This window comes from Hydra vulgaris, chromosome 08 (assembly GCF_038396675.1).
Source record: "Hydra vulgaris chromosome 08, alternate assembly HydraT2T_AEP".
Taxonomy (NCBI): Eukaryota; Metazoa; Cnidaria; class Hydrozoa; order Anthoathecata; family Hydridae; genus Hydra; species Hydra vulgaris.
The window spans coordinates 24,530,180-24,550,041 of NC_088927.1; the positions used below are offsets into that span (position 1 = coordinate 24,530,180).

The following is a 19,862-nucleotide window of genomic DNA, read 5'->3' on the forward strand; positions in this document are numbered from 1 at the left end:
CCATATTGTACCATATGGGTAGGGGTTGGTAGGTAATAGATATCAGGATATTTCCTCCAGACTAAAGTTCCTCAGTTAAAATATCTTTTTTTTTCTTCAAAAAAAAGGTATAAAGTTTAATAATTTATGTTATAACAAAGGTCATTTTAAAAAAATGGATAGGGTATTACAATTTTAAAACATTTTTTTTTCAAATCTACAATTTTCTACATTAAAAAAAGAGGTCTAGACACATAATTATAAATTAACATTAACAAAGTTTACAATACAACATTAATGCAATAGATGTAGTATACACATCAAGCCCAAACTATGATAAAGATGAACTTTATGAACTCTATGAACTTGATGACACACTAAAATGTGAACTTTCCAGCTAATATTTAATTCATAAATAAACTTTCCCAGAAGATGAAGCTGCAGTTTTTCAAAAATATTTTTAAAATCTAAAAAAAGAAGAAAAAACTAATCAAAAAAATTAACTTCTAGATCATCTAATTTATCTAAATGAATTGTTATCGTCCGAATCTGTTCCATGGTAACCTCTAATAATAATATAGTTTGATTCAAGCAAAATCAGGACACAAACTAATTAATACTTTTACAAACATAGAAGTAATACCAATATTCCAGAGTTACATAAATATGTAACTCTGGAGGAGGGATACAATGTTTTATTAAAGTTTCCAAAGGTTCATTGTGATATACAATTTGAGAATAAATACAGTTTTTATTTCTTGGTGCAATTGTTCTTGCATCCATCTGCAACAAACTTATTGTAATTGATATCTATTAAACCTAAAGTTCTTTTTTCTCCACTCCCAAGAGTACTTTCACTTTTACACTAGAAACCAAATAAAGAGTTACCACATTTTAGATCAAATGCTATTGAATATTTTAAATCATTCAGCACTAAAGATTTCAATAGTTTACTAAGATTTTCATTATATTCTGAAACATCTCCAACTAAAGCTAAAACCATTGATCTTTTTACACCAGAATCATCTAAATTTTCTGAAGTTGTATTTTTGCATAATGGATCAAAAACATTTACAATACATTTAAAAAAACCTAGCCCAGCATCAATTAAAATCCTAGCAACAGTGCAATAAGGATATAAACCTCTTTCTTTAATCATGCGAAGAATTAAATAATTTAAAGTGTTTTAGATTTCCATTTTAGCTTTGAAAGACAATGTTTTAAGACATGCTCAGTTACATTTATTATCAGATGTGCCAACAAAAAAAAAAAAGAAAGTTTCCAAAAGTCCTTAAAAGAAACTTATCTCCAGGTTAAATATTGTCATTTGTTGTTGTTGTTGTTGTTGAGAATCTCAGAAGCCTTCTGGCAACATAATTAGGTTTTTTTACAGCTTCACACTTACAGCAAAAGTGGGAAAGTCCTTTACCTGAATAAAAGTTAAAAGTATGACAACAATTTATTACTAAAACTTTGATACTATTACATTTATAAACAATAAAAACAATGCGCTAATATTTAAATAATATTGCAGCAATTTATACAATAATAGCAGTAATATCATATACAATATTCACATATACATGTCATCGCATGAGAATTTTAGGGTTCTATCTGCATTTATTCATGTTATAAGAACTTAACTTTTGATATATTTAATTATTAAAATGTTTTAATGCTGTTATTCTTTATAACTATAAAAAATAAGTTGTTTGTGTTATTTAGGTTTCATTATTAAACATATATTATTATTCATAATATTTTTTAAGTTGTTTATTTTTCTTATTAATTAAAAGTTTAATTGTTAAATTCTTTTAACAATAAAAAAAAGCAAATAGAATCCTATAATTCTCATGTGACGATATGTATATATACATACATACATATAATATATATATATAATATATATGCATATATATATATATATATATATATATATATATATATATATATATATATATATATATATATATATATATATATATATATATATACACACACACATATATATATATAAATATCAACCCTCTGATTTGTGGTCGACATTCGGCAATGCCGACCTTAAATGTTTGAGGTTGGAAAAAAATTGCTGACCTTGTTTCTATGTTTTATGGTAACCTCTTTGTGTCAACTTGTTTTTGCCAACCTAATGCTGACTTCTAACAGTTTGAGGTCGGCAATTTTAGCCGACCTCAAAATTATATATTTATATATATATATATATATATATATATATATATATATATATATATATATATATATATATATATGTATATATATATGTATATATATATGTATATATATATATGCATATATATTAGTAGAAAATCACTTAACAAAAATTTTTTTCATTTTAAACTGTGTTTCAATCAATAAAGACTCATCAGATATTTATTCATGAAACACAGTGTAAAATGAAAAAATATTTTTGTTAAGTGATTTTCTACTAATATATAATTGCTCTGTTCTTTTAAGAACATTGAGCACTCTATTTTGTAGAATACATTTTAAAGTTATTTAAATATATATGTATATGTATATGTATATATATATATATATATATATATATATATATATATATATATATATATATATATATATATATATATATATATATATATTTATATATATATTCTTAAAAGAACAGAGCAATTATATATTAGTAGAAAATCACTTAACAAATTTTTTTTTCATTTTACAATGTGTTTCATCAATAAATATCTGATGAGTTTTTATTGATGAAAACAGTGTAAAATGAAAAAAAATTTTATATATATATATATATATATATATATATATATATATATATATATATATACATACATAAGTATATATATACATATATATGTTTATATAGTAGCGCGCAAAAGTAACTGGACAAGAGCATAACTTGAGATAACTTTTGAACGAAAAGTCCAATTTCTTTCAATTTTTCACTGAAATGTCAAAAAATTGATTACAAACCGAAAAACAAATGAATTTTTACTAAATTTAAGCAATCTAATCTTAAAAGTTCATTTAATTAAAATATGTGCGTGCAAAAGTATCCGGACAGAAAAAAAAAACTTGAATTAAATTTTTTTTTTAAACATTTTTAAAATTGAAAATGCTTTATTTTGAAGTAAATTGCTTTAGTACTTTATCGGGAAGCCCTTAGCATTGATTACTGCTTGAGAGTGACAAGGTATTGAGTCCACCAGCTTCATAATCACAATAATTTTGATTTTTCCCCATTCTTGTTTCAGAGTAAAAAGCTTTAAATTCAGCCTGGATTTAGTATCAACATTTGATTTCAAATCTAGTTTTTATAATACGTTTATGTCTATGACCACCCTGTTTAAACATGACTCAATAAAAAGACTAGAAACAGTGGTGGAGCATTTTTGATAAACTAATGTTCTTCATCAGTTAATCAAAAATCAAAAAATTAAACTTCCAACAATGGTGCTGCCACTATTATTACTAGGAAAATGTAAAAAGGTGCAGTCAGATACTAAGCTCCATTATTCTCAGTTTACTAAATCTTATATCTCGTAGTTCAGGCAGAAATGGAAGCTTTTATTCCTTATCGTCAGTTCCAAGTTGAGCCTCATTTTACTCTAATTCTACTTCTCTCGTCGGTTCCAAGTTGAGCCTCATACTACTTCACTTTCTAGTGCTATATCTCATCATAATCATTTTTTCCATCTTTTTCAAAAGAACAACTATCTTGAGAACAAACAGCTGTTTATTACTGCAATGATGCTAGGCTTGATGACTCAGTTCACTAAACCTTGTATCTTATCTCAGAAGTTAGGCTCTAAAGACTTTTGGAAAATCTTTAACAACGTCATTAACAAAGGTTGGTGTAACATTTCATCTCTCATTCATGGGACTGATCTTATTACCTCTCCTAAGGATAAGGCAGAACTATTTGCAAAGAACTTTTCTTCTAATTCGACTCTCGAATCTTATGGCCATTCTCTTCCTTCCTTTCCATTTAAACAGGTTAACCCATTGTTAGACATTCAAATCACTCCAGCTCCTGTTGCTAAAGTCATATCTCAATTAAACTCTTATACAGCTTGGGATCCAGACAACATTCCTATAGCCTTACAAAATTGTTCTCCAGAACTATCTTCAATTTTCTCTAAACTATTAAATAAGTGTTTGACTGAGTCTTGTTTTTCTGCCTGCTGAAAAATGGCATCTGTTGTTCCAATTTTCAAAAACTCCGGTGAACATTTTGACCCCTCCAATTATGGTCCAATCAGTCTTCTTTCTGTTGTTAGCAAGGTCTTTGAGTCTTTGATAAACAAACTTCTCACATCCCATTTAAAGTCAAATAACTTATTGCCAGAGAATCAATACGGTTTTCGATCCTCTCGCTCTACTTGCTAACTGCTGTGACTGAAAGATTTTATTGTGCATTAGACGGAGGCAGAGAGGCTAGGGCTATTGCTCTTGACATATCTAAGGCTTTCAACAAAGTTTGGCATGTTGGTCTTCTCCATAACCTTGTTTTATATGATGTATCTGCGAAAGGTTTTGAGATTATCAAATTTTTTCTTTCTAATCAATTTATTAAAGTCATCCTTGAAGGCCAACACTCTTTTTTATTTCCAGTAACTTCTGGGGCACTTCAAGGTCCTCCCCCTGGTACTGTTTTTTTTTTCTTACCTACATTAATGATCTTCCTGACAACCTTACATCTAAAGTAGCTCTTTCTGCTGATGACTCAACTTTATACTCCTGTCTTGACAAAAAGTCTTCTTTTTTCAATTGCTTAGAACAGGCACTTTTGTACAGATTTCTCACTTTTGTAACAGATTAGGGCTCGCAGTGGCTTGTAAATTTTTACTCAAACAAAACTCAGTTAATAACTGCAAACAACTACCACAATACTGTCAACATTCCAATATTCATGAATGACAGCCCTCTCATTGAGTCCTCTTCTTTATGTCTTCTTGGATTATCATGTTTCCCTTGTTGGGAGTGAATCAGAATAAAAAAAATAAAATAAAAAAAAAATAAATAAACAAAAGACAAACAAAAAAAGAAGGTTAATAGAATGCTTAAAAAACTGAAATTGTACAATAAAGAAAGCTGTAGACAAAGAAACAAAAAAAGAAGAAATTAGAAAAAAGGGAAAATAGGAAAGAAGTAAACAAAGTATAATTTAAGTTCAAAATAAAAAAAACTTTTAAATGCCAAAGGCAATGGCTACCACGCTTGTATAGTTTAGATGGATTTTCAGAATATGGAAGTGATGAAGCAATTTTTTCTAGATTCTTTTCCTGTTTTGCAGATCCAGACATAGTATTTTTATTGTGATGCAACCAATAGAAAGATTACAATCCTAGGTTACAACCTCTTCTTGCCTGTAACCACAATTACATTATATCTAGATCTAGAAGACCTAAAAGGTTGATCTGGTATATATATTACATTTAGATCTAGAAGACCTAAAAATGTAATGTATATATTATATACATATATATAAAATGTATATATACATTTAGACTTGAAAATGTTATTTTAATACTTCCCAAGGTCTATTATTTCAGTGATTAAAACTAGTGGGCATATACTGATTGATGAATATTATTTGATAATAGACAGAAAAAATACATGATATTTACATATGGCAAGCTGGTTGTTGACTGAGGAAAAAACAAAAATGTTTTTAATGTTAGCAATAAAAACACTTTTTAATACCTGTTTACTAGGTATTATATTGTTTTTAGATATTTTTAGCATATTGTAGCTATCAAACGATGTGTTATTGCTATCAAAACATGTATTTGTTGTCTAATTTTTAGGTAATATTTCTAATATTTTTAGGATTCAGACAACAACCTACATAGTTAATGATTTCTAAATTTCCATTAAAAAAAAAATTAGCATTAATTAAAAAAAAAGTTTTTTTCATCAACTTTTTTTTTTATGCATGTATACATATATACCTTTAGAATCTCTATTTACTGGATCAACTTCTTTTTGAAACTCAGCGCCTATCACACCAAGCATTATAATAGCAGTTGCATGACGCAACCTTATGTCACTAGAAACCATTTTTCTAGTTGTCATCATAACCATTGCAATATCTGAATGATCTTCTTCAGTATTTGGAAACACACTTTTTTCTTAAAAAAAATAAATTGTTATGAACAAATCAGGATTAATGTTAAACATAATTGTAAATAATAGTTATACAATATACTAAATTAAAAAAACATACCGTCCTCATTATTTACATATTGTTCTAAATCTTCAAAACCAAACTCCACAGCATCTAAATTTTGTGGTAAGTGTGGAGACCAAGCATCAATAAGTTGCTTTCTTCCTGAAGGCCCGATGCGTTGCAGTTCAGCTAATAAAATGGCTTGAGCAGCTTCACGAATCTATTAAGTAATGAAAACTATAAAATGGAAAACTATCTTTTATTTTTTACACCAACAAAAAGAAACATGTCGCTTATCATTAGAATCATTTTTTGTTGTTAGTTTATCTGACTTATATCATTGCGCTTTGTGTTAAGATAAGTACAAGATAAAAAAATTTGTACAAAATAAAATAAATAAAAAATAGTATAGTATTGTATTGTTAAGTATTGCCTACAGAAAGTACAATTTATTTATTTCACATAATATGATATAATGTAATGAAAATGAAATAAATTTTTCTTTTTCTTTCCAGCAGCAAACCTAAAACTCTAAAACTTAAATCTTGATGAGCAATTAATTGTATATATACACTGTCACAATCAATTGTACATATACACAGTCACAGTCAATTATATATAATCAAAGATAATATACATGACGATAACTTGACAACTAATTTTTATTTCTTTAATGTTATTTTATTATTTGAACTGGTAGAGGAAAAGTGTGTGAAAAAAGAAATGTGCATAGGAGAGTGGTGTGTGAGACGTGATGAAGAGTTTGAAAACGGAGAGGTGTGAAATGAAAGAGGAGAGGTGTTAGTTAAGCTATTTAAAGATTGAACAATCTCCAGTTAAACAAAAAAAACAAAAACAAAAAAACACTAAAAATAAAAATAAAAAAGAAAGTTAAAAAAATAAAATTAGAAAGAATTTTGAACACAGAATAAAGAAATAAAGCAACAAAATGATCAGAAAAGAAAAAAAAAACTAACAACAATATTAAAAACAGTACTTAAGCCTAATTTTGTAAAATAACATGTAAAAACAAAACAAAACAGAGTCTATATTTTTGCCAGGTGTCTCAGAAGTCCATTAAGGTTTTGGGACTCTAGGACTTTGGTCCTAGAGTCCTAGAGTCCCAAAAAGTTTTTTTTATAGTTACAGAGTACCACTGAAGTGCATTTAACCAAAAAGTTTACATCTTGTTTCCAATATTATTTATTTGGCTAGATTCAGCATCAATTTGGAAATGGCTATTATATAATTTTTAAATCATTATAAAAGTTTAACCTGCAGATAAACTTTTAGATGAATGGTGACAGGTAAAATGTCACCGGACAAATGCTTGCTAAAATAATAAAAAATTTATTCATGCTGACAAAAAAACTAACAACGTTTACCAACTATTCCTTGAACATTACACCAAACTACTAAACGAAAACATCACAAAAACATACAAAGAAGCCCCTATAAAAAAACTCAAAAATTCTTATTTGAAAATATATAAATCTTAAAATAAAAAGTATAACAACTAAATTAAACATAAACAAATAAATCATAATTGCCGAATCAGAAGAGTTCAATGTGCTTCTGATTTAACCATCATTATAATTAAGTGCAATAAAACCATTTTAATATATTAACATGGTTGCTCAGAGCTTGCTTAAGCAATTCAAAATTAAATTTCCTTTCATAAAAGTTTCAATTAGTTTTTGATTATTATCTAAGTGGGTGTTAGTCTTTAATTTTTTTGAACCCTTCAATTTTAGAAGATTTTTATTTATTTTAAAAAACATTGGTCAGGTGCACGAGTGTCACTGCTCATACGGTGTTTATACGTGTGTGGAAAACTATATTTCAAAATTATCTGTGTTTTGGAATTTTTATAACTTTGAATGAAAAAAAAACTAAAACCAGCGCAAATTATTTTTTTAATTTGCGATAACACAAACTAAACTATAATCTATAAACTGAACCTATAGTATATAAAGTTTAAAGGATGTTAATTATGAAATATATTATTATGACGAATTATAACTTATTTCTCAAAAGGTTTTGAAAAGCTTTTTGAATAATCTAAAATTTAATAAATTGATGCAAAAACAACATAATTCCTAAAAAAATTTATAGAAATCCACATCCCTGAAACATATTCTTCTTGCTCTGGACCAAAGAGAATTTTTTGTAACCATGAAAATTTAAAAACTCATCAAAAAACTTGTATAAATATACAATTGTATTTTCTGATTTTGGTTGGCTGATTTTTGATTGGTTGGCACTGCCGTAATATTCTTTTACTTTTAAAATCAAAGTTTTTTCTTTTAAAATTAAAGTTTTTTAAACAAAGAAAATAAAAAATAATGCAAAAAAAAAAAAAGTTTTTTTTTACTGTGATAAATGTTCTTCATTCTAGATTTTTAGAATAATTTTTACTATTATTTGTTTCATGCTATTCACAATTATCAGGTAAAGCATAAGTTTTTTTTGTTTGTTTTGTAATATTTTTACACAAAAAAGAAACTATGTAACACTATTGTTATGCATGCCTGAATTGTTCTATTTTATTTAATCTTCAGGTTTGTGGTTGCAAATAGAAACCTATTTTTGTGACTACATCTAGAAATTAGCTTGAATTTTTATAATGTAAAATGATTAGCTTCTTATACAGAGAATTTTTTTTTTTGTGATTTTATAAACAGGGGCATTTTTTTGGATGAAACATTTTAACTTGAGTGTTTCTTTAAATTTTTTTTTGTTTCCCATAAGTTTTTTGAGAGGGTAGTTGCATTTGAAAGTTTTTAAATGATTGTTTATGAATTGCTTATCTCTTTTTTCACACCCTCTCTGTCAAACCAATGTATGCTTCACCAGGTGAGCCATGTGGGTCATATTGGGATTTGTTATTATACAACTTTTGCTCAACAGATTTTGTTTGGTTTGCAATTGCAAGGTGAATTTACAGTCACTATTTGAATTTATTTTTTTGTTGTGGCTTTTTATGATTTTTGAAATATCGTTTGAGCAGTAGTAACTTTTGTTATGTTTCAACTGAATAGTTTGTGCAGTGGGAAATAAATGCCTTTTTCCAAAAAAACCGCTTTTGTTGTATGGTGGATTAAACCAAATTATATATTTTTTTTAGAGGGTGCCTTTTTATCGGATTGTAATTTTGTTTAAAGTTTTTAAAACCGTATTGATTTATTGCTCGCAATTACACTACTTTGATAACATAATAAATAATCTATCATTAATCAGAGATTTGTTTAAGTACATGTTTTCTAGATAAAATGTCTTAACTGTATAAATCTACTAGTTTACACACTTCAGCACCATCAAATCATCCCATTGTGATGCTCAAACAGTCCTTAGTTGATATTTTCTTCCAGGCTTCATTGGTAAAATGAAGGATGATCAATAGTAATGATCAGCCCTTGGAATTAGGGTCAGATTCAGCAAAGCCAACCTAAATGCCAACCTTAAAGTGTTGGAGGTCAACAAAAAATTACAGACATCATTTTCTACGTCTTATGGTAAGACCTTCGTATTAAATGTTTTTTGCCGACCTCTAAAAGAATGAAGTTGCCAAATTATTCCAGACCTTATATTCCTAATTTTCTGACAATAATGAGTTTTTTTAAAATATATTAATGTTTTCCACCTATCAAATTGCGTGATTGATTAGGTGGCAAAGTTTTTAATTTTGGATACTGTATTCGTGGTTTTATAGCTTAATGAATGCTTCTGATACGGCAATTATGTTGATTTGTTTCTTTATATTTAATTTAGTTATTATACTTTTTGTTTCAAGGTTTATAAAACTTTTGAGTTATTTAGGAGCTTTTTTTGTATGTTTGTGTAATGTTGATAAATGGGTTAGTTTGGAAACAGTTGGTAAACGTTGTTAGTTTTCAGTAAAAACTAGGATGTTGGGGTTTGATTTAATTTTTGAAAAATTGTTCTTTACTTTGTTTCAGAATAGGCTCAGCACTTTATAAAACTTATTGATTAGGTAGTGTGCTTTTTGTTTTCAAACCAAAATTTTTAATATTTGATATTTTCTGAATTTTGATATTTCATATATGACACTTTCAGCCATTTCATGGTACACTCTAAACTAAGCTACAGTATACTTATGTTCATGCTTATATATAATGTTTTTTAAAATATTGCAATGATGGAAACCTTTAAACAAAAATCCCCGAAAAAATTCCCTCCTGCCTGGAGGAGGGGATTTTTTATAATGTAACAACAATGAGCTAATATAATTTTTACTACCCCAATTTTTTTTACACTCATTTTCATTCATATCGAGCTTTACTTAAATAGAATCTCAGTGGCATCAAGTAAAACATTGTTTCAATCATCATCTTGAGTTTGCATTAGAAGATACTTTTGAAAGATTTACCGCATTAACAAATTGTGAAAGCTTCTTACTAAAGTAACATTAAGAATATTCACCAAAACATTTACAAGAATTAAAACTTGTATCAGAACCTTGGGAAAAACCCGTTTCTAAACCAGCAAAACCATACGATACACGTTTGTTTGATCACAAATGAAATGCAATGAAAATTACTATGGTAATTTAATTACATAAATTACTGGTAATTTGAATACATAAACTACTGGTAATTTAACTACATAAATTACTGGTAATTTAACTACATAAATTACTGGTAATTTAACTACATAAATGGTGCATTTCTCATATAGAGTCTCTTAGCCAAACAGATTCTCAGCCGCCTAAACGAGCTGAAATAAAGGGTTTTGTACACGTTTGGAAAAAAAGCATCTCTTGTTTTCCATTTATCTCTTTATTTAGATATTTTTGTGCTGTTGAGACATTTGAGTATTGGCTTTCAGCAAGATTTACATGGTCTAGTAAAAGCTGTCTGTAGGGTGCAGCAATTTAATTGGACAATGAAAAAACTTGAATAGTTTATGAACTCTCCTGAATAGTTCATAGAGCAACATTTCAATGAAGCAATCTACTTTAACTAACTAAAGAAAATCAATTGAAAGTAGAGTCAAAAAAGATGGCAATAATAATTATCAAAACATTATTTTACAAAACTTCAATAAAACTAATGCAACAGTGCAGGAAATATAAATTGATACAATGAATTGTGTAACAACTAGTATGGATTTTCATTTCAAAGTTTCTCCAATATTCCATAATTTATTACACCAATTAGACATATCTTTTTAGCTGTTGAAATAGCACATTTGGTGATAAGCAGAAGTAGTTACAAATTTAAAAGACCTCCTAAAAATGGGACACTGTAAAAAAATGTAACACTGGTAAAATTTTTATTAAGTGGATTGTTTTAAAAAATTATATTTTTACAAATGTTTCGTTTTTTGTGTTTTATTATTTAAACTATTATTATAACTATTACCTGAAAATGTAGAAAAAATTATTATTGCAGAATGCAGTCAAGAATGAATGTGTGTTTAGATAACATGTCTGACATTAAACTGAAATAGTCTGCTGCCGAGGGATTTAATACATACATCAACAGAGTGTTAACTAGCCTGATGGCACCGCGTATAACGCGGAATTCCCAATTTTTTAAAATTTCTCAAAGTTCAAAAAATTATTAAAAAAACAACCTTTAATCCTGTTAACAGACTTAGATTTTAAGTGTTACGCAAGAAATGTAGAAATACTTAGCAAATGAAGAAAATAATTTAGTTGAACGAAAACAATTACTTTCTTTACTAAAGAAAAGGCGAAGGAAGTCATTCAATTCAAAGTCATTCAAAAAGCGCGGCAATTTCTTCAAAAATAAAACAAAAACTGTATTTTTTAATTGACGACGTCAGTTGTTCTTTGGATTTTTTATTTCGCTTGTTACTTTGTTTTTTTATTCGTGTTTTTATTTTAGACTTTTTATTTACAATACAAAAATTTTAAACTAAGGAATGCTGTTTATCTTTAGTTAAGAATATAACAAAGATTTTAGCATAGTAATTATTCAAAAAATGACTTTGGTGGATGTAAATGTCATTTCAAAATTTCATAAAATAAAAGAATAAAAAGTTTTTATTAAGGTAATTAAAAATTCTGTAAGTAAATTAAATTTGCTGGTAAAGCATTTTAGTGTAAGCATTTTATTATTAATTAAGTTAAATCATTTGTGTTTGTAAATGTTATAAATTATTTGCATAAAACAAAAAAAGAATACTACATTTACATAAGTTTTTACAATTTTTTTTAAATTTACAAATCAAAAATTTTAATAAACATAAAGTTTAATTTACTAAAACAAAATTAACAAATACAAAAATCAATTTTTTTTTTAAATTTACACATTTTACTCAAAGTTACAACTTAGAGAAATTTGTCGCTATGATTTACTTGCGAATCTCTCCCGGCCGTAGTTGTTTATTGAATTTAATTGTAAAACACAGTGAAAGTTTTTCGTACAAACATTTTATTTGACCAAAAAATTTACTCATAAAATATAGACGTTTTATTTGACTAAAGTAACGAAACCTTTTTTAACAACGCAAAATTTTTTAACTTTTTATCCATTCTATTCGAACAAATTTCCATTCTATTGAAAAACGCTTCAAAGACCATATTCATGATATTCTTGAAATCTTTGACGTTCTATTAGTAATTTCAATTTAAGTCAATAAAATAAAAGCGACAACAAAAATGCCTTCAAATAATGGAAAATACTATTTAAAAAAAAAATATAACAAAATTCAATCAAAAACTATTGTAACGTTATTTAAGAAACATAAAGAAACAACAAGTGTGCAAAACTATAGTCAACAATGGAAATCAGTAGTAAGCAAAAGTCCTCATCAGTCTACATCATCAGTAAGTGAAAGTCCTCATCAGTCTAAATCAGTAGTAAATGAAAGTCCTCTTCAGCCTACATCAGCAGTAAGTGAAAGTCCTTATCAGTCTACATCATCAGTAAGTGAAAGTCCACACCCGTTTAAATCAGTAGTAAATGAAAGTCCTCTTCAGCCTACATCAGCAATAAGTAAAAGTCCTCATCAGTCTACATTAGCTGAAAGCGAAAAGTATGTGTACGCAGTTCCTTTAACTTTAGTTCTTGGAAAAAAGCGAAAAAAACAAAGTCACACCAGCACAAATACCAATCAAAAATGTAGATGACCTACGAAATAAAACAACAGAAAAGTATGAGATGTTTTTTCCCAATTTTTTTTATTCGTCATCAAAACAAGGTTGGTTTTGTAAAGTTTGCATATCGTTTGCCCCTAGAAAAAAAAGTAATCCTGCATTTATTGAAAACCCTGGCAAATTTGCAGATCACCCCTCGAAGCATGCGAAAGATCACTTAAATACACATACTACTGTGATCAAAAAGTAAGGTTTTTTTATAAAATGAAAAATCTTTATTTATTCTTCCAAATCTGTATCGTCCCCCTCAAAATAATCCCCCCCGGCCCCAATGCACTTTTGCCAACGTTTTTTCCAGTCTTCGAAGCATGCCGAAAAGTCCTCGGTAGGGATAGTCTTCAATGCGCGTGCCGATTCACATTGGATCTCTTTAATGGACTCAAAACGATTTCCCCGGAGTAGTCTCTTGAGCTTTGGGAACAGCCAGAAGTCACACGGTGCTAAGTCGGGCGAATACGGTGGTTGTGGAGCAACATGGGTAGAGTTTTTGGCGAAAAACTCAAGAAGAACCAGTGCTGTGTGCGAAGGCGCATTATCGTGGTGCAAAATCCAAGAGTTATTGGCCCATAATTCCGGTCTCTTTTTGCGAATAGCTTCACGCAAACGTTGCATAACGCTTAAATAATATTCCTTGTTGACAGTTTGGCCAGTTGGAAGGAATTCGTAGTGCACGACACCACAATAATCAAAGAAAACAGTCAACATGACCTTGATTTTTGAGCAACTTTGACGTGGTTGCTTCGGTCTCGGCTCGCCTTTTTCACGGCATTCACTCGATTGGTCGATTGTTTCAGGGTCGTATGCGTAGACCCAAGTCTCATTGCCAGTAATAATTTGTTTGTAGACGTCTTGATAGTCAGAAAGCATTGCTTCACACGTTTTAATGCGACGCTCTTTTTCAAAGAAATTGAGAAATTTCGGCACCAAACGTGATTTGAGTCTTCTAAGGCCCAAATGATCCTTCAAAATCGCTTGCACCGACTCAAATGATATTCCAACCATGTCAACAAGGTCTCGAATGGTTAACCGACGATTTGCAAGCACCAATTATTTGATTTGTTGATGTGGCAATCATCAATCAAAGTCGATGGTCGTCCGGAGCGTTCCAAGTCATCAACACGTTCTCGGCCTTCTTTGAAGTGTTTGTACCACTTGTAAACATTTTTTTGAGACATAGTCTCTTCACCGAAGGCCTTTTGCAACATTCGATACGTTTCAGCAGCAGAAATATCGTTCTGCAAACAAAATTTAATAGCACTTATTTGCTCAACAAAATTAGACATCGTGAAAATCGCCGAATGCACTTTTGGTACTTCAGAAACAAGCGTAAACAAAAAAAAAAATTATGAGTTTGACATGTAATTTGGCCCAAATGTTAATGACATTCCTACCAACTTAAAAATAAAAAAGATTGGACAATTCGAATAAGACGGGAAGTTTAAATTAAAAATTCACCTTACTTTTTGATCACAGTAGTAGGCATACTATAGCTTTAAAAAATAAACAAGCTTTTGATGAAATATCTAAGCAAGACTCGAGTATCTGGAAAATGCTGCGTGAAAATACTCTTGCAAAAGAAACATTAAAAACAAGTAACTCTCGCTTCGTTATTAAAACCTTCTTTAGAGTCACGCATTTGTTAATCAAGAAAAACTGGGCACATACTCATAATTTTTCAGACATTATTGAACTTATTGCTGCGTGTGGTTGTAAGGATGTTAAGGCGCACGTTTTGTCTGGCCCAACAAACGCAACATATATGTCTCCAAAATATATTGCAAAGTATATAAACATTATCTTTGATTTTGTCAAAAATCCTTTACTCCAGTCACTTAGAAGAGGTGGGAGTTTTTCTTTTTATTCGGATGAAACTTCTGACATTACTTCGATTGAACAGTTAACTATACATGCCACTTTCGAACACAACGGCATCGTTAAAGAACATTTTATAGGGATAGTTCCTTTAAGTAAGCTCACCGGCTCTAGTCTATCAGCTCCAAATGTTTTTGATGTTATTCAAAATTTTTTTAGAGCTAACAATATCTCATTTTAAAATGCTCGCTTTGCTTGTATGGACACAACAAGCGTCAATTCTGGTGTAAAAGTAGGTTTAAAAACTTACATTGAAGATGCTGTGCCACTGTGTGTTTGGATTGGGTGTACAAGTCACAAACTTGCGTTATATTTTAAACATATTTTGAAAGACTTTCCTACTATTATGGAGGTAGATATTTTTTCACTTAACCTATAGAAGTTTTTTAAATATCGCACACTAGCCATGCATTTGTTGCAAGAATGCTCTGAAATCTATGGAGAACTAGAATCCATAGTTCCAGTGTGTCCAAGTGTAACTCGTTGGATTGCACACGATCGAGCTTGTTTAGTTGTGTTCAAAGGTTATAAACCAATTTTACAAGCTTTGTCAACATGTTACACCGAACGAAAAGAAGCAGAAGCACTTGGGCTATTTATACAAGCGAGTTCACAATCTAACATTGCAACAATCTTAATGCTCTTAGATGTGTTTGAAGCGATTCGCCCACTTGTGCTAGCACTACAAAGTTTGCAAGTAGGAATTAGTCTCAGCGACATTCCAACTTATGTCAATCAAGCAAATCATAGTTTAAATGATTTAGTTTCGGGTACTCGACAAAAGTATTTCACGGAAAAAATTTTTATTGAAATGAAATCAGCGACTGATGAAATAATTTTTTCGTTACCAGCCACAAGCCGATTAAAAAAAATAAAAACTTTGACCTAAGTGAGTGCCTAAAACACTCAGCCAACTTTAAGAAGAAGAAAGCTTAGAGCAGCTTATAGCTCACTATGGCAAACCAAAAAGCAGTAACAAATTTGGAGCATTACATGTTCAAGTTCCAGATATCTCAGAAACTGAGACAAAAACCGAATTTGAAAGTTTCAAAATTATGCTATTTAATAAACGCCGAGAATGGGAAAACAGTTTATCGAACAGTTTACATATATAGAAAGAAAAAGATGAAGAGATAGTAAAAAATTTAATTAAGTCAAGAAACAATTTTACGCCTCAAGAGTTATGGAAAGTGATTAATAACGACCCTGTTTTGATAAGTGTTTATGCTAATTGTATGTTTTTGACTAAGTTACTCCTTATATTTCCTTTGAGTGTAGCTTGCGTTGAAAGATTTTTTTTCAAAATTAAAAATAGTTAAAAACCGTCTTTGAAATCAGCTAAGCCAAAGCACATTAGAAAGCTTGATGATGATTGCAATAGAAGGTCCGAAGGAGTGTTTTTACAACGATTTGTTAGAGTACTTTGTCGACGAGTTAAAATGTAAAAATCCAAATATGAGAATTATGTTGTAAATTGATAGTTTACAACGTAAATCTCATACTTTTATTTTTTTTATTTGAGACTACAGACTATTGGTGAATATTTATTGTTTGTAATTTTTTTCACGAAATTCACGGTGATTTATTTGTATTCCAACTGTGTTTTTACAATTTTTGTTTGTTGCAATTTAAACTAATCTAAAAGTTCTGTTTTACAAATTTAAATGTTATACTTATAATAAAAAAAAAGTAAAGGAATAAGAAAGAATTCTGAATTTACAGCCATACAAGGTTATTGTAATTAATCTAAGAAACTTTTGAAATGATGGAGCTTTTTTTTTTTTTTTTTTTACTCGCCAGCCGAGCCGACAACAGCCTAAATTCCCAATCTGATGGAAACGCTGTATAAATTTTATTCCTGGGTAACACTCTGATCAACTATTTTATAGCCTACTGTCAGAAAATAGTGCCAATACATTGACTGAGGGCTTTGAATGTGGCAGCAATCTTTACTTTTATTCTTCTTCTTTTTTTTTTCTTTCTGAAAAAACTATATCGCTATAAAGTTAAGCAAAACAAATAAGCTGATCTATATATGCGTGTTAATATTATAACCAATATTAAGTGATTTGTGAAACTTCCTGCTTTCAAATTTGTATAAATAGTTATATGCGCTATATTACAGGTTGGTACAAGTAAGAAAATACACCATGAAGTTTGCTATCCCGCAAATTTGACGTCATCAGATGGAGCACTTAAGCAATTGCTACTTCTGCATTGTTGATCACAAAATGTGACTGTGCCTCACATTATTTATCAAGACATACCTTTAAGGTTTACCCAAGTACAGCACAGGCCTGAGCCTGGTTCAACACCCCCTCCACCAAAGTGATCAGCCATCTTCAAGAGAAAGCAGCAAGTCTGACAAATTACAGTTTCAGATTTTTAGTTGAAGAGAGGTTACTTCCCTACCAGGAAGATATTCTTACCAATAAAAATGCTAAACTTCTGATATCCAGATTAAAAAGTGGAACTTGTTAAATAAAAGCGTGCAAATCACAGAGCAGAGAGAGTTCACCAAACATATTCCAACTTCTTCAGTCAAAAAAAAAGGTTTTGTTTCTATAAAAAACTTATGCTTTCACTGCATATAAAGTTAAGCTTCATCAAGCAATTTATTGGAACTTTTTAGGTATCTACAAAATCTTTACCTGAAAATAAGGCTAAGGTTAGAAGTGGTATCTCCCTCTGACCACAGATCAAGATGATATGTGATAAGTTGGCCAAGCACCTGAACAGGGCAGAGAGGGCAATTTTGAACAGTTTTGTAGCAGTTGTACATGGCTTCCTGTGTAATTCAAGACTAAAAATAATGTTGGTTCAGATTCTCATATAAATTTTTGACAAAATGAGATATTGAAACTCCTGAATCTAGAAAATCTACAGATTTCTGAAGCTTTTTAAGTGATTTTTTACTCTCTACTCTATTCACTAAGCAATTGTTGATTTTAACCTGATCAAATTAATGAAAATATGAAACTTTTTTTATTATTCTTAACAAAAAAAAAAAAAAAAAAGTTTTTATGCTGTCATAAAATCAAAGTTTGTATTCAATGTAATCAATTCTTCAGTCTTTAGACATAAACAAATGAAACACTTTGAATCCAAGGACAAAAATTGTGTTACATAGTGTTATGTTTTTTTACATTTTCTTTACTCATAAAAATAATATTGATACTATATGTACACACTGAAAAAAACAAAATTTACAATTTAAAATATAATTTCATTTTATTATAACTTGAATAATTATTTCATTTTGGTCAGAAAATTTCTTTGGAAAGAATTTACCTCTAAGCAACGATCTTGCCATCTTCTAGCTAGTATATGCAGCAAAGGTGGTCTGTATAGTAAACCTTTCATGGCATCTGGTAACATGCAGCAATGTAAAGCAGCTAACAAACTCCACCCAGCTTTCACTTCAGATCGTATACTAGACATAGATGTTTGTTGATTGCTTTCTTCATAAACATTATGTGGTAATAAACAACAGAAAATATATTTAATCTGAATATTAAATTGAAAATAAAAAAACAAACAAAAATAAACAGCATTTATCAAAAAATAATAATATTGTTAACTAATATAATAATAATTATAACATATAATAAATTATAATAAATATAATATTACAAAATATATGATGTCATTTTAAATAACATTATTAACATAACCATAATTGAAACAAAACAAGTTCAATGCAGAGCTATCCAAGACACAGCAGTGTTCAAACTTTGTACCTTTATTTAAAAAACATGCTCTCTACCCTTGCTGCATTACAAACATGCAACACATTTCAACAATATCAATTCAAAAAACAAACATTTTACCTCCTTTCATGGCAAAACTAACATAATTCATGCCCATCAGAGTGTTTGTGACAGAAACTAAGCTCACTAGGTGTTGAGTGGTTAAAGATGACGATAATTGCCAATGCGCATTGAATATTGTTTTTTGTAATTCATCATCTACAAGATGATAGTTCTGGTAAAAATAAGATAAAATATAAATACAAAAAGTTCTTCCAAATATGAAATAAATCATAAGAATTATTTATTACTTTTTATAGTTAAAATCTTATAGAGTTATTTAGAGATTAAAGAATATTTAACTTTATTTTCAATTAAACTGAAAAAATTAAACTTGATACCTGATCAGGATTTAAATCAGCATCAAAAGCTGTTGCTATATAGTTTTCCTCTCCACTTATATACCAACCAGGAAACATAAGCGCTAGCCTTCCTCTAGTTAAAAGTCCAAATGAAAGTGCTTTTACTGGTTTTAAGATTCCTAATTTTTGAATGCATACTGAGTCTAAACCTTGATCAAGGCCCCAACTGTGACAACATGATAAAAGTAGTTGTGCAACTTCATATGGAACAGAATATGATTGATCTGTTCCTGAAACTTGGATATCAACATTATGATGACGCTTTGGATTAGTAGGAAAGTCAGATTTTTTATAAAAATCTGCTTCATCTGAAAGAAGTTGCTTAATAAGAGCTTCTGGATCTAATAAGATAACATGTATTTCTGGGTCATTGACGCAAGCTTGTAGAGCACAAACTCGCATCGGAGGTAAAACAAGTGGAGTATTACGGAGTTCACCTTCTAAAATAATCAAACCTTTTAAAATACAGAAAACAGACTTACAAGAAAGCCTTTTAAAAACCTAAACAGATAAAAATATTTCTGATTAAG

At 29.2% G+C, this 19,862-nt stretch overlaps 1 protein-coding gene across 1 annotated transcript in view; it reads right to left on the minus strand.

The window, feature by feature from the left end:
* Positions 1 to 19,862, minus strand: part of LOC100208608 (WD repeat-containing protein 7) — a 104,750-nt gene that overhangs the window by 11,816 nt on the left and 73,072 nt on the right. Inside the window, exons 19-23 of the mRNA XM_065803291.1 lie at positions 19,312 to 19,772; positions 18,992 to 19,145; positions 18,453 to 18,622; positions 6,200 to 6,362; positions 5,925 to 6,104 (exon numbers count right to left, since the gene is read on the minus strand). Of these exons, the coding sequence (XP_065659363.1) occupies positions 5,925 to 6,104; positions 6,200 to 6,362; positions 18,453 to 18,622; positions 18,992 to 19,145; positions 19,312 to 19,772 (1,128 nt within the window). The remainder of the gene's footprint in view (positions 1 to 5,924; positions 6,105 to 6,199; positions 6,363 to 18,452; positions 18,623 to 18,991; positions 19,146 to 19,311; positions 19,773 to 19,862) is intronic.